At 54.0% G+C, this 16,164-nt stretch overlaps 1 protein-coding gene across 1 annotated transcript in view; it reads left to right on the top strand.

Moving 5' to 3' along the window:
* Window positions 1–16,164, top strand: part of LOC140190285 (voltage-dependent L-type calcium channel subunit alpha-1D-like) — a 52,183-nt gene that overhangs the window by 19,003 nt on the left and 17,016 nt on the right. The window contains 8 exon segments of the mRNA XM_072246885.1: window positions 82–156; window positions 263–347; window positions 3,536–3,562; window positions 4,519–4,679; window positions 7,573–7,798; window positions 9,744–9,951; window positions 11,016–11,136; window positions 12,646–12,742. Of these exon segments, the coding sequence (XP_072102986.1) occupies window positions 82–156; window positions 263–347; window positions 3,536–3,562; window positions 4,519–4,679; window positions 7,573–7,798; window positions 9,744–9,951; window positions 11,016–11,136; window positions 12,646–12,742 (1,000 nt within the window).

Below are 16,164 nucleotides of genomic sequence, written 5' to 3'. Positions count from 1 at the left end.
CCATTTTTCCCCCTCCTCTTCTCTCCCCCCCCCCCCACCCCTCCCTGGCTGCCCGTCTCTCCCTCTGCTCCCATTTCCAAGGCGTTACCATGGTGGATCTTGCCAACAAGAAGCGAGGCAAGCTGGGATGGTTCAGTTCCTCCAATGAGACCCACAGTGAGTCGAGCCACATCAGGGAGGGAGGGTGGAGAAGGGTGGGGGGGGGGGGAGATTCCCCTTGGCTCCACCGACCATCTCTAATGTGCTCCCTTTCCGCCCACAGCTAGTCTCCCCGCCAGCGAAACGGCATCCATCAATACCGAGCTCGGCGGTGAGGAGGAGCAAGTGGCGTGTTGCACAGTAATACTGTGAGTGTGTCGTCCCTGTACTCCGTCCCTCCGCACTGTCCCGGGGTCAGACACAGAGTGTGTCGTCCCTGTACTCCGTCCCTCCGCACTGTCCCGGGGTCAGACACAGAGTGTGTCGTCCCTGTACTCCATCCCTCCGCACCGTCCCGGGGTCAGACACAGAGTACTCCGTCCCTCCGCACTGTCCCGGGGTCAGACACAGAGTGCGCCGTCCCTGTACTCCGTCCCTCCGCACTGTCCCGGGGTCAGACACAGAGTGTGTCGTCCCTGTACTCCGTCCCTCCGCACTGTCCCGGGGTCAGACACAGAGTGTGTCGTCCCTGTACTCCGTCCCTCCGCACCGTCCCGGGGTCAGACACAGAGTGTGTCGTCCCTGTACTCCGTCCCTCCGCACTGTCCCGGGGTCAGACACAGAGTGCGCCGTCCCTGCACTCCGTCCCTCCGCACTGTCCCGGGGTCAGACACAGAGTGCGCCGTCCCTGTACTCCATCCCTCCGCACTGTCCCGGGGTCAGACACAGAGTACTCCGTCCCTCCGCACCGTCCCGGGGTCAGACACAGAGTGCGCCGTCCCTGTACTCCGTCCCTCCGCACTGTCCCGGGGTCAGACACAGAGTGCGCCGTCCCTGTACTCCGTCCCTCCGCACTGTCCCGGGGTCAGACACAGAGTACTCCGTCCCTCCGCACCGTCCCGGGGTCAGACACAGAGTGCGCCGTCCCTGTACTCCGTCCCTCCGCACTGTCCCGGGGTCAGACACAGAGTACTCCGTCCCTCCGCACCGTCCCGGGGTCAGACACAGAGTGCGCCGTCCCTGTACTCCAGCCCTCCGCACTGTCCCGGGGTCAGACACAGAGTGCGCCGTCCCTGTACTCCGTCCCTCCGCACTGTCCCGGGGTCAGACACAGAGTGCGCCGTCCCTGTACTCCATCCCTCCGCACTGTCCCGGGGTCAGACACAGAGTGCGCCGTCCCTGTACTCCGTCCCTCCGCACTGTCCCGGGGTCAGACACAGAGTGTGTCGTCCCTGCACTCCGTCCCTCCGCACTGTCCCGGGGTCAGACACAGAGTACTCCGTCCCTCCGCACTGTCCCGGGGTCAGACACAGAGTGCGCCGTCCCTGTACTCCGTCCCTCCGCACTGTCCCGGGGTCAGACACAGAGTACTCCGTCCCTCCGCACCGTCCCGGGGTCAGACACAGAGTGCGCCGTCCCTGTACTCCGTCCCTCCGCACCGTCCCGGGGTCAGACACAGAGTGCGCCGTCCCTGTACTCCGTCCCTCCGCACCGTCCCGGGGTCAGACACAGAGTGCGCCGTCCCTGTACTCCGTCCCTCCGCACCGTCCCGGGGTCAGACACAGAGTGCGCCGTCCCTGTACTCCGTCCCTCCGCACTGTCCCGGGGTCAGACACAGAGTACTCCGTCCCTCCGCACCGTCCCGGGGTCAGACACAGAGTGCGCCGTCCCTGCACTCCGTCCCTCCGCGCTCTCCCGGGGTCAGACACAGAGTGCGCCGTCCCTGTACTCCGTCCCTCCGCACTGTCCCGGGGTCAGACACAGAGTGCGCCGTCCCTGCACTCCGTCCCTCCACACCCTCCCGGGGTCAGACACAGAGTGCGCCGTCCCTGCACTCCGTCCCTCCGCACTGTCCCGGGGTCAGACACAGAGTGCGCCGTCCCTGTACTCCGTCCCTCCGCACTGTCCCGGGGTCAGACACAGAGTGCGCCGTCCCTGTACTCCGTCCCTCCGCACTGTCCCGGGGTCAGACACAGAGTGCGCCGTCCCTGTGCTCCGTCCCTCCGCACTGTCCCGGGGTCAGACACAGAGTGCTCCGTCCCTCCGCACCCCCCCGGGGTCAGACACAGAGCGCGCCGTCCCTGCACTCCATCCCTCCGCACTCTCCCGGGGTCAGACACAGAGTGCGCCGTCCCTGTACTCCATCCCTCCGCACTCTCCCGGGGTCAGACACAGAGTGCGCCGTCCCTGTACTCCATCCCTCCGCACCGTCCCGGGGTCAGACACAGAGTGCGCCGTCCCTGTACTCCATCCCTCCACACACTCCCGGGGTCAGACAAAGAGTGAAACTCCCTCCACACCGTCCCATCACACACTCCCAGGGTCAGACACAGAGTGTGTCGTCCCTGTACTCCATCCCTCCACACTCTCCCGGGGTCAGACACAGAGTGAAACTCCCTCCACACTCTCCCGGGGTCAGTCACAGAGTGAAACTCCCTCCACACCGTCCCTCCACACTCTCCCGGGGTCAGACACAGAGTGAAACTCCCTCCACACTCTCCCGGGGTCAGACACAGAGTGAAACTCTCTCCACACCATCCCATCACACAGTCCTGGGGTCAGACACAGAGTGAAACTCCCTCCATACCGTCCCATCACACAGTCCTGGGGTCAGACACAGAGTGAAACTCCCTCCATACCGTCCCATCACACAGTCCTGGGGTCAGACAGAGAGTGAAACTCCCTCCACACTGTCCCATCACACACTCCCGGGGTCAGACACAGAGTGAAACTCCCTCCACACTGTCCCATCATACTCTCCCGGGGTCAGACACAGAGTGAAGCTCCCTCTGCACCGTCCCATCACACACTCCTGGGGTCAGACACAGAGTGTGTCGTCCCTGTACTCCATCCCTCCACACTCTCCCGGGGTCAGACACAGAGTGAAACTCCCTCCACACTCTCCCGGGGTCAGTCACAGAGTGAAACTCCCTCCACACCGTCCCTCCACACTCTCCCGAGGTCAGACACAGAGTGAAACTCCCTCCACACTCTCCCGGGGTCAGACACAGAGTGAAGCTCCCTCCACACCGTCCCATCACACAGTCCTGGGGTCAGACACAGAGTGAAACTCCCTCCACACTGTCCCATCATACTCTCCCGGGGTCAGACACAGAGTGAAGCTCCCTCTGCACCGTCCCATCACACACTCCTGGGGTCAGACACAGAGTGAATCTCCCTCCACACTGTCCCATCATACACTCCCGGGGTCAGACACAGAGTGAAGCTCCCTCTGCACCGTCCCATCACACACTCCTGGGGTTAGACACAGAGTGAAGTCCCCTATACACTGTCCCATCACACTCTCCTGGGGTCAGGAATATTGACCATCAACCCACAACCCAAGGTGCAGCATGGACAAGACAAGACATTATCTAACAATTCTGTTCCTTTACAGAGCAAAATTGTCAAAGACACGGATCTGGTGAGTATGCGCAGGATAATCCCCCCACTGTTCCCATCTGATACACCGTGGGGTGATTTACACACTCATCTTTTGCGATCATCCAGTGCAGGGTGAATTTGCACACTCACCCTGTGTGATAGTGTGCAGTGAATTTACTAACTAAGTGTGTGTTATAATCTAGTGTACAGTAAACTGACACACTGATTCCTTGTAATAATCCAGTGTTGTATTGGATTTGCACACTGCTCCTATGTGATAACCCGGCACTGTGAATTGGCACACTGATCCCAGGACAATTTGCTTACTGACCTGGGGTGAGTTTACACTGATGTTGATTGAATTTAAACAATGAGCTGGGGTGAATGTGCTTGCTTACTCCAAGAGAGTTTACACAATCATCTGTGGTGAATTTGCACACTCGTTTCGAAAGAATTTACAGAGTGGTGTGTGGTGAATTTGCGCATTCACCCTAAAAGAGATGAGTGCGCCTGGTGAATTGATAACATTGATCTGATGAATCCTGGTAATCCTGGTGAATTGATAACACTGATCTGATGAATCCTGGTAATCCTGGTGAATTGACAACACTGATCTGAAGTAACTTTACACACAGAACTCAAGCAGTTTTACACACTGATTCTAGGAGAATTTGCACACTGACCTTGTTTGTCTTTATATATTGCTGACCCTGGGTGACTTTAAACAACATTCCTGTGACAACTTACACACTGATATTGTGTGACTGTACACATTCGTTTGGGGTAATTTACACGCTGACTGTGTAAACTTGTACACTCATCCTGGGGGAATTTGCACATTGGCCCCGAGGTGTCTCTACACTCTGACCTGCAAGACTTTACACACCAATCCTGGGGGAGTTTAGACGATGACCCAGAGGCAGGGAGGGGGTTGCACACTTGCCTGGGGTGAGATAACGTGCTGCCCTGATGCACCGTGTCTCTGACAACCTGCAGCAAGCGCCTGCGCCGGTGGAACAGACACTGCTGTCGACACTGCCGGGCGGCCGTGAAGTCCGTCACCTTCTACTGGATCGTGCTGCTCCTGGTCTTCCTCAACACGGCCACCATCGCCTCCGAGCACCACAACCAGCCCGAATGGCTTACCCAAGTCCACGGCAAGTGTCCGCACTCCCCATCTTCTCTCCCTATCTATCCATCTCTCTCTCTCCCCACCCTTCTCTCCTCCCCACCCCCCCCTCTCTCTCTTCCCACCCCCTCTCTCTCTTTGTCTCTCTCACTCTCTCATCTACCTCTCTCTTTGTCTGTCTGTCTCTCCTTTTTCTTTCTGTCTCTCTCTGTCCCTCTCCTTCTCTGTCTCTCCTCTCTCTCCCTCTCTCTTTGTCTCTCCCGACCTCCCTCTGTCTGTCTCTAATCTACCTCTCTGATCCCTCCTTCTCTCTTTGACTGTCTGTCTTCCTCTTTCTCCCTTTTCTCTCTGTCTCTCTTTGTCTCTCTCTCCTTCCCTCCCCCTCCCTCCTTTTCTCTCCCCTTTCTCCATATCTTTCTCGGTAGGTCTCGCTCTCTTCCCCTCTACCCTTCTCACCATGTCTTCCTGTGTCTGTCCTCTTCCTCTGCTCTTGGGCTCCTGTTTCAATGCAACAAGCCCACCCCACCCCCCATAAGACCATAAGACATAGGAGCAGAATTGGGCCATTCAGCCCGTCAAGTCTGCCCATTTCCCTCTCGGACGGTGAGTTTGAAAGCTCCCAGCACCCTTGGGTTGAAGCATCCCAACTCACGAGCAAGGAAACCCTAATTTCTCAGTGCGAGTCCCACAGACGCGAGGGAAGCTATATTCAGGGAGATATTAACGGTAGGGATTTTAAACCGGTAGTTTGGGATTTTAAAAAATACAGATATTAGATATTGGGAAAATTCGGATTATCACAGGAGGATAAAACACTAAAGATTTAGTCAGAAATGTTTCTGGATTCAATTATTCAGTCCTTTATTTATGTATAATATTTCATAAATTCACTTGTATTTCTTTATTTTCCTGAAAATGCCCACAAGGAAATGAATCTCAGGATAGTTTGGGGTATTTTGATAATAAACTTACTTAGACTCTCGGTGACATTTTGATTATCCTTTTAACTTGTCTGACCAGTTACATCACAATTCTGGGGTAAAGTCACCGAGTCAGACAGCAGGGAGAAAGGCCCTTCTGATCCATGCTATCCCATCCCATTTGACCGTGTTAGGTCCGTATCTCTCTAGACTTGGGGTTCCCAAACTGGAGTCCTGGATTGGTCCATGGCATAAAAAAAAGTTTGGGAGCCCATGTTCTAAACCTTTCCTGTCCAAGTGTCTTTCAAATGTTGTTCATGTACCTGTCTCAATCACTTTCTCTGGCAGCTCATTCCATAGATGACCACCCTCTGGGTGAAAAAGTTGCCCCTCAGATTCCTATTATACTTCTCCCCTCTCACCTTAAATCTGTGCCCTCTGGTTCTTGATTCCTCAATCTTGGGGGGAAAGACTGTGTGCATTTACCCTATTTATGCCCCTCATGATTTTATACATCTCTGTAAGGTCACCCTTTGGTCTCCCACGCTCCAAAGAATAAAGGCCCAACAATCCAGGGAGGGAAGGGCGAGAGGTTCTCGGGGTTTGTTTGAGAACACAGATAGATCTTGGGGGGCAAGGAAAGTGGAGAGGTATTCTCCTTTGTAACACTAGTCAATTGGTGGAGGTGGTAATAACTTGCTCTTAACCAGGGTCAGGTTAGCGGGAGCGTTCCCTTGAGAGTGGAGAGGTTTCCCTATTGGCGTTACCAAGGAGGAGGAAAATGGATTTGGGGGTGAGGGGGAGGTTTCCAGGGGGTAGTGGGTGCAGGGAGATTATCAGATCTTGTAGAGTAGGGCTAGCAGGCTGATGAATGGGCAGAGTGGCCTTTCCCTGCCCCTCATTGATTTATCAGGGTTGGGGGGGGGTTGTTTTGGCGTTGAGGTAGGTGGGGGGAGTTGGATCCAGACTGACTAGCAACCTGGGCGAATCTTCACCAGTGTGGACAGCGAGCTCTGATGGCCTTGGGGACGACGGAGCTAGTGTGGGCTGGATGGAATGAAGGGCCTCTTCCACATTGAGTGGGAAGGAAGGGGGAAGGGGGTTTGGGCCAGGATCAGGCGGATTGGGGTCTGGGCTGGACTGGGGGGAGGGGAGGGGGTCCCAGAGCATGAGGGGAGTGGATTCCCTTGCTGGGACTCCCCCTCATCCTGAAAACACCTCAGATTCACACCCACCCCAACCTCTGCTAGAGCAAGGTCACTGTGTGCTGCTGACCATTCAGAAAAGGACACTCCCTCCCTCCATTTCCTCCCCCTCATCCCTCCCTCTCCCCCAACTCTTCTCCTCCTTTCCACCCTCTCCCTCCCTTTCTTCTCCACCCTCTTCCCTTCTTCCCTCCCTCCCTTTCTGCTTTCTTTGCCACACTCTATTCCTCTCCTCCTCTTTTTCACCCTTTCTCCCACCCTCTCCCTCTCTCTCCATCTCTTCCCCCTTCCACCCTTCTCTCTCCTCCCCTATGTTCTCTCTCTCTCTGATTGTCCCTCCTTCCCTTCTCCCTCTCTCTGCTTCCCTCCCTCCCCCAATCTTTTCTTTCTTTCCCTCTTTCTCTCTCTCCTGCTGTTCCTCATCCTCTCCTCCCCCCCTCCATCCTGCTCCTCTGCTCCTCACTCACTACCCCCCATCGGGGTGACCACGTTCTCAATACGGGAGGGGGAGAAAAGGAGGAAGGGAGCGAGGGGGAGATGGAGAGAGGTGAGGAGGGAGAGTGAGAGGAGAGAGGGAAGATGGGGTGGGACAGGAGGAGGGAGGGAAGAGGTAGGAAAATGGAGGATAGGAGGGAAGGAGATTGAAAGATGGGGAAGGGAGGGAGAAGGAGAGGAAGGAGAATATAGAGGGGAGAGGGAAGGCAAGGGGGTAGGCAGGGTAGGAGCAGGTGCTGAGGCTGAGTGCCCCCACCCCGGCTAGCCGCTGACCTCTGACCTGCACCCTCTTCCCGGACAGACATCGCCAACAAGGTTTTGCTGTCGCTGTTCACGGCCGAGATGTTGCTGAAGTTATACAGCCTGGGGCTCGAGGCCTACTTCCTCTCCTTCTTCAACCGGTTCGACTGCTTCGTGGTGTGTGGGGGCATCGCCGAGACGGTCCTGGTCGAACTCCAAGTCATGCCGCCCCTCGGTATCTCCGTGCTCCGCTGTGTCCGCCTCCTCCGCATCTTTAAGGTGACCAGGTGAGTACAGACAGCACTCCAAACTCCTCATTAACCTCCATCTCCCCTCCTCACTCCTTACCCTCCATTCTCCTACCACCAGTCCTGAACCTCCCATCCTACTGCCCCTTGGTATCTCCATCCTCCAGGTCCCGCCACCCCTCTGTATCACCGTACTCTGCTGTGTCCGTCTCCTCCACATCTTTATGGTGACCAAGTGAGTGCCAGCGGCTCTCCTCCTTCCCTCCTGGACCTCCATCTCCCACCACCCCTCCTGGACCTCCATCTCTCCCACCACCCCTCCTGGACCTCCATCTCTCCCACCACCCCTCCTGGACCTCCATCTCTCCCACCACCCCTCCTGGACCTCCATCTCTCCCACCACCCCTCCTGGACCTCCATCTCTCCCAATACCCCTCCTGGACCTCCATCTCTCCCAATACCCCTCCTGGACCTCCATCTCTCCCAATACCCCTCCTGGACCTCCATCTCTCCCAATACCCCTCCTGGACCTCCATCTCTCCCAATACCCCTCCTGAACCTCCATCGCTCATGCCATCTCTCCTAAATCTCGATCTCTCCTACCATCCCCTTCTAACCTCCTCATCTCTCACCACTCCCTACCATCTCATCTCCTAACCTCCTTCCCCCTCACCTCCTAACCTAATATCTCCCCCTCACCCCTCCCTACTGTCCCTCACCTCCTAACCTCCTCCCCTCTAACCTCTTCCCCCTTGTCTCTCTCTACCATCCCTCACCACCTAGCCTCCTCCTTACTGTCAAAATCATTTTTTTTTTTATTAAGTGCAATCGTGAACAATAGCCAGATCAGAAATGCTGCTCAAGTCAGCTGGTTCCCAGAGAGAACTCTAATAGGCCAATCAGATGGTTCACTGCTGCTCAGCGATAGAACACAAAAAAAAATCACACGTCAAGTACATAGAACAGGCAGAAGGGTCACTCGCCCCTGTACCCCACAAACACACCTGAGCGGTGCGGCAGAGGTATGTGCTGTGCATGACCTGATCTGAAAGCATCATGTTGACTCATAACAGATCGTGTTCACGGTGGAACAGCTTAGTTAAGGATGGGGTGATCGGCACAGATGAACAAATTATACCTCCACTACCCCATACTCCACTTCCTGCCCTTCCGTCCCAGGTCTCCGTTTCCAGAAGCTGAAATGCAGATTGGGGGGAGGGGGGTTGGTGGGTCTGGGGGCATGGACGAGGGGAGGGTGGTATTTGCAGCAGACTCCTCCTGCAAACGTGTGAGGTTGACTGTGTGTGATGTCTCCCAGGGAGATGCGATCAGCCCCAATTTTATGAAGTGGACGAATGGCTTCAGTTTTTTTCTTGGATTTTCCTTTCCCACCCTCCCCCCTCACTTCCTCCCCCTATCTGTATGCCTCTCTGCCTCTTTCCCTCTCCCTCTCCCCACACTCTCTCGCCCCCCCTCCTCTCCTGTTTTTTCCCTTTCCCTCCTTCCCTCTCCCCTTCCCTCCCTTCCTCCCTCCCTCTCTCACTCTCCCTTCCTCTCCCCCAGCGACCCAGTCCATGGAACCAGGTGAAGTGTTGGGCCAAGTGATTCCTTGAGAGAAGGGGAAAGGTTGGGTGAAGGTGTGCAGAGAAATGGGCCAAAGGGCCTACTGACAGCATCATCCCTGGAGCACAGCCTGGAGTTTGTGTTCTGGCCCCAAGTCAGGACCTGCGGCCCGGGCCTGAGGTAGGCTCCCCGCCCTGAAGTTGAGGCCTAAAGAAAGTTGCCCTTCCCAATGCCCCGGCCTGAGGTAGGCCTCTCACTGCGAGGCCTGGGCTCCAGGTAGGCCCTCACTCCTACCCTGAGTTCTTGGCCTGAGGCATCCCAATGCCTAAGTGTGAGGTAGTTCACCCACCCTGTTGGCTGGGCAACAAGGTAGTCCTCAGGCCTGTGTTTGAGATCTGAGCCTGGCCTCTTGCTTCCCCAGGCACTGGGCGGCCCTGAGTAACCTGGTGGCGTCGCTGCTGAACTCCATGAAGTCCATCGTTTCTCTGCTGCTCCTCCTCTTCCTCTTCATCATCATCTTCTCCCTGCTCGGCATGCAAGTGTTCGGCGGCAAGTTCAACTTCGACGACACGCAGACCAAACGCAGCACCTTCGACACCTTCCCACAGGCCCTGCTCACCGTCTTCCAGGTCAGGCTGCAGGGGCACGGAGAGGGGAGGGGAGAGATGGAGGGAAGGAGAGGGGGGAATGAGGGGGAGGGCAAGGAGAGGGGAGAGAGGGAGAGGGGAAGGGAAGGGGAGAGAGGGAGGTAGAGGTGAGAGGGAGATGGGAGAAAGAAAGAGAGGGAGGGAGAGGGGGGAAATAGAGGGAGAGTCACAGAAGGGAAGTGGGGAGAGAGGGAGAGGGAGATGGGGGAGAGGAAGGGAGAGGGTGGGGTTGTTGGTTATCGCAGGGTTTCAGGGAGGGAGCAGAAGGGGGAGTCTCAATATCCCTTCTTGGGTGGTGGAAGCTCCAGAAGCTGTTGAATGGGTGCGAAGCCAACTCCCAGACCTCAGGAGGAAGGGAGAGGATAGGAGGGAGGAGAAGGGCAAAGGGGAGTGAATGGGTACTCAGAGAGGGATGGCGAGGGGGAGAGAAGGGGTGGGAGGGGAGAGGGAGAAAGGAAAGGTGAGTTGGGGAAGGAGGGAGCAAAGGAGGGGAGGAGGGCAGAGAGTGAACAAGAGAGAGAATGTGCCAGGATGAAAATAGAGAAGGAAGAGAGGGAAAAGGGAAGAGAAAGTGTTGGGGGGGGGAAGAGAAAGTGCAGGAGGGAGAGAGGGAGAAAAGTGGCAGGGCAGGAAAGAGGAAGGGAGGTGTTATGTTTCAAACTCCAGAAACTAATTGAAAGAAATACACAGGAGAACCGAGGGTAACTCATTTATGTTCATGTTTACGATAAGCCAGGCACACACGCATGACTTGGTGCCATGATGATGTTTGCCATTCACGTACTTTTACATATAACCTGTAATGAATTACTTAAACAAATGCTTAACCAAACAATACATTTACAATATTACTCAAACATTGCTGAAATATTCAGTGTGCAACAGGAGGGATGTGAATGAGGAGGAGGAAGGGAGTAGGGAGGGTTGGGTGTAAGGAGGATATTCGGCCACACTGGGCCAAGCTGACTGGTGGGTGAGGCAGTGCGGCCCCCACCCCCACCCCCACCCCGCTGTCAACCCTGCTGACCCTTGTGGTTGGTGGTCAGATCCTGACGGGCGAAGACTGGAACGTGGTGATGTACGACGGGATCATGGCCTTCGGGGGGCCATACTTCCCCGGCATGTTGGTGTCTATCTACTTCATCATCCTGTTCATCTGTGGGAACTGTATCCTGGGAGGGGTGTGGGAATATTAGTGTCTATGTGTGTGTCTGGGTGTGAGTGAGTGTTGACACGTCTAACTGTGGCTGTGGGTGTGTGAGAGTGTGTGAGAGTGTTGGTGTGTATCTGTGTGTTCTGGTGTGTGCGTGTGACTGTGTTTGTGCGCGAGAGTGTTGGTATGTGTACGTGTGTGAAACTGGTAAGGAAGGTTGCTGGGGCAGCTGGGGGTCACGGTGACCCGGAGGGAGGGTACTGGGGAGGGAGGTGGCCACAAAGAGGGAGGAGGGTGTAGGGGAGGGAGGAGTTCACTAGCACAAGGAGGGGTGTAAAGAGAGAGAGAGGATGTTACGGAGGTGGGGAGGGGTGTAAAGAGATGTGGGGTGTAGGGGAGGCAGGTGGTCAAGGAGACGGGCAAGGAGGTGGCCAGAGAGAGATAGAGATGGGTGTAGGGGAGGGAGGGGGTCAGAGAGATGGGGAGGGGTGTAGGGGAGGGAGGGTGTCAGAGAGATGGGGAGAGGTGTAGGGGAGGGAGGGTGTCAGAGAGATGGAGAGGGGTGTAGGAGAGGGAGGGGGTCAGAGAGACAGGGGAGGAGTGTAGGGGTGCGAGGTGCTCAGAGATGGGAAGGGGTGTAGGGGAGGGAGGGTGTCAGAGAGATGGGGAAGGGTGTAGGAGAGAGACAGGGGTCAGAGAGATGGGGAGGGGTGTAGGAGAGGGAGTGGGTCAGTGAGATGGGAAGGGGTGTAGGGGAGGGAGTGGGTCAGAGAGATGGGGAGGGGTGTAGGAGAGGGACGGGGGTCAGAGAGATGGGGAGGGGTGTAGGAGAGGGAGGGGGTCAGAGAGATGGGGAGGGGTGTAGGAGAGGGAGTGGGTCAGTGAGATGGGGAGGGGTGTAGGGGAGGGAGTGGGTCAGAGAGATGGGAAGGGGTGTAGGGGAGGGAGTGGGTCAGTGAGATGGGGAGGGGTGTAGGGGAGGGAGTGGGTCAGAGAGATGGGGAGGAGTGTAGGGGAGGGAGTAGGTCAGAGAGATGGGGAGGGGTGTAGGGAAGGGAGTGGGTCAGAGAGATGGGGAGGGGTGTAGGAGAGGGAGGGGGTCAGAGAGACGGGAGGGGTGTAGGGGTGCGAGGTGCTCAGAGATGGGAAGGGGTGTAGGGGAGGGAGTAGGTCAGAGAGATGGGGAGGGGTGTAGAGGAGGGAGTGGGTCAGTGAGATGGGGAGGGGCGTAGGGGAGGGAGTGGGTCAGAGAGACAGGGGTGGGGTGTAGGGGTGCGAGGTGCTCAGAGACAGGGAGGGGTGTCGGGGAGGTCACAGAGATGGGAAAGAGTGTAGGGGAGAGAGAGGGGTCACAGAGATGAGGAGGGAGGGAACGGTTCATAGATGGAGAGCGGCGTAGTGGGAAATGAACAAGGTAATGTGGGTGCCTGAGGGATCCAGTATAGGAGCGACTGAGCAGGGGGAAACCGGGACAGAGGGAGGGCAGTGTCTCCCTGGAGTTTTCCCTGACGCTTGGCTCTCAGACATCCTGTTAAATGTCTTCTTGGCCATCGCAGTGGATAATCTGGCTGACGCAGACGGCGGGTCGAACCAGAAGGAGAAGAAGTCTCGCAAGGAGAGGTAGGCTTTGCTTAACCCCTTGGCCAAGGCTGAGGACAATGAGTGGGGTTGGTAGTATCATGATGGAGGAGGTACAGGAGCCTGGAGACCCAGGAACAGCTTCTTCCCCTCCACCCTGGGATTTCTGAGCAGTCAATGAACTGCAAACCATCTTGTTATCTAAGATATCTAAGGTAGTGAGCAGTAAAGATGTCAGGAAAGACAGGCAGGTGATGGGGCAAATTTGTAGCCATTGGGATGAGTTGCAGTGCAATAAAGTTGCAGTGAAATCAAAGCAAAAAGTATCAAATACTGGTCTTAAGGTGTTGCACTTAAATGCACGCGGCATAAGGAATAAGGTGGATGATCTTGTCGTACAGCTACAGATTGGCAGGTATGATATTGTGGCCGTCACTGAGACCTGGCTAAAGGATGCATGTCTCTGGGAGCTGAACGTCCAAGGATACACGGTGTATCGGAAGGATAGGAAGGTAGGCAGAGGGGGAGGCGTGGCTTTATTGGTAAGAAATGATATTAAATCATTAGAAAGAGGTGATATAGGATCGGAAGGTGCAGAATCTTTCTGGGTTGAGCTAAGGAATAGCAGAGGTAAAAGGACCCTAATGGCAGTTATATACAGGCCTCCAAACAGCTGCAGGGATGTGGACCACAAATTACAACTGGAAATAGAAAAGGCTTGTCAGAAGGGCAGTGTTATGATAATTGTGGGGGATTTTAACATGCGAGTAGATTGGGAAAATCAGGTCAGCAGTGGATTTCAAGAGAGAGAATTTGTAGAATGTCTGTGAGATGGCTTTTTAGAACAGCTTGTTGTTGAGCCCACTAGGGGATCGGCTGTACTGGATTGGGTATTGTGTAATGAACCGGAGGTGATTGGAGAGATTGAGGTGAAGGAACCCTTAGGAGGCAGTGATCATAACATGATTGAGTTCACTGTGAAATTAGAAAAAGAGAAGCCGAAATCTGATGTGTCGGTATTTCAGTGGAGTAAACGAAATTACAGTGGCATGAGAGAGGAACTGGCCAAAGTTGACTGGAAAGAGACACTGGTGGGAAAGACAGCAGAGCAGCAGTGGCTGGAGTTTATGCGAGAAGTGAGGAATGTGCAAGACAGGTATATTCCAAAAAAGAAGAAATTTTCGTGTGGAAAAAGGATGCAACCGTGGTTGACAAGAGAAGTCAAAGCCAAGGTTAAAGCAAAAGAGAGGACATACAAGGAAGCAAAAATTAGTGGGAAGAGAGAGGATTGGGAAGTTTTTAAAACCTTACAAAAGGAAACCAAGAAGGTCATTAAGAGAGAAAAGATTAACTATGAAAGGAAGCTAGCAAATAATATCGAAGAGGATACTAAAAGCTTTTTCAAGTATATAAAGAGTAAAAGACAGGTGAGAGTAGATATAGGACCGATAGAAAATGATGCTGGAGAAATTGTAATGGGAGATGAGGAGATGGCAGAGGAACTGAACAAGTATTTTGCATCAGTCTTCACTGAGGAAGACAGCAGGATACCGGACACTCAAGAGTGGCAGGGAAGAGAAGTGTGCGCAGTCACAATTACGACAGAGAAAGTACTCAGGAAGCTGAATAGGCTAAAGGTAGATAAATCTCCTGGACCAGATGGAATGCACCCTCGTGTTCTGAAGGAAGTAGCTGTGGAGATTGCGGAGGCATTAGCGATGATCTTTCAAAAGTCGATAGATTCTGGCATGGTTCCAGGGGACTGGAAGATTGCAAATGTCACTCCGCTATTTAAGAAGGGGGCAAGGAAGCAAAAAGGAAATTATAGACCTGTTAGCTTGACATCGGTGGTTGGGAAGTTGTTGGAGTCAATTGTCAAGGATGAGGTTACAGTGTACCTGGAGGCATATGACAAGATGGGCAGAACTCAGCATGGATTCCTTAAAGGAAAATCCTGCCTGACAAACCTATTACAATTTTTTGAGGAAAGTACCAGTAGGCTAGACAAGGGAGATGCAGTGGATGTTGTATATTTGGATTTTCAGAAGGCCTTTGACAAGGTGCCACACGAGGCTACTTAACAAGATAAGAGCCCATGGAATTACGGGAAAGTTACATACGTGGATAGAGCGTTGGCTGATTGGCAGGAAACAGAGAGTGGGAATAAAGGGATCCTATTCTGGTTGGCTGCCAGTTACCAGTGGTGTTCCACCGAGATCAGTGTTGGGGCCGCCTCTTTTTACATTGTACATCAACGATTTAGATTATGGAATAGATGGCTTTGTGGCTAAGTTTGCTGACGATACGAAGATAGGTGGAGGGGCCGGTAGTGCTGAGGAAATGGAGAGTCTGCAGAGAGACTTGGATAGATTGGAAGAATGGGCAGAGAAGTGGCAAATGAAGTACAATGTTGGAAAGTGTATGGTTATGCACTTTGGCAGAAAAAATAAACGGGCAGACTATTATTTAAATAGGGAAAGAATTCAAAGTTCTGAGATGCAACGGGACTTGGGAGTCCTTGTACAGGATACCCTTAAAGTTAACCTCCAGGTTGAGTCGGTAGTGAAGAAGGCGAATGCAATGTTGGCATTCATTTCTGGAGAAATAGAGTATTGGAGCAGGGATGTGATGTTGAGGCTCTATAAGGCGCTGGTGAGACCTCACTTGGAGTACTGTGGGCAGTTTTGGTCTCCTTATTTAAGAAAGGATGTGCTGACGTTGGAGAGGGTACAGAGAAGATTCACGAGAATGATTCCGGGAATGAGAGGGTTAACATATGAGGAACGTTTGTCCGCTCTTGGTATTCCTTGGAGTTTAGAAGAATGAGGGGAGACCTCATAGAAACGTTTCAAATGTTAAAAGGCATGGACAGGGTGGATGTGGCAAAGTTGTTTCCCATGATGGGGGAGTCTAGTACGAGAGGACATGACTTAAGGATTGAAGGGTGCCCTTTTAGAACAGAAATGCGAAGAAATTTTTTTAGTCAGAGGGTGGTGAATCTACGGAATTTGTTGCCACGGGCAGCAGTGGAGGCCAAGTTATTGGGTGTATTTAAGGCAGAGATTGATAGGTATCTGAGTAGCCAGGGCATCAAAGGTTATGGTGAGAAGGCGGGGGAGTGGGACTAAATAGGAGAAAATGGATCAGCTCATGATAAAATGGTGGAGCAGACTCGATGAGCCGAATGGCCTACTTCTACTCCTTTGTCTTATGGTCTTATGGTTATAGTCACATTCTGCAGGTACTGGTAATCTTGAGGAATGCACCAAAAATACTGGAGGAACTTAACAGGTCTGGCAGCAACTATGGAAATGAATGTTGACGTTTTGGGCTGAGCCCTTTCTTCAAGACCTAAGAGTCTAAGCCCAAAACGTAAATGCTTTTCTCCTCTCTGTTGATGGAGATGAGAGGGCGTACAGGAGCGAGATATACCAGTTAGTTGAGTGGTTTTGGAGCAACAACCT

The sequence above is a fragment of the Mobula birostris genome, chromosome 29, assembly GCF_030028105.1.
Source record: "Mobula birostris isolate sMobBir1 chromosome 29, sMobBir1.hap1, whole genome shotgun sequence".
Lineage (NCBI taxonomy): Eukaryota > Metazoa > Chordata > Chondrichthyes > Myliobatiformes > Myliobatidae > Mobula > Mobula birostris.
The sequence above is the reverse complement of the archived record's forward strand: the minus strand, read 5'-3'. Positions and strand labels throughout refer to the sequence as shown.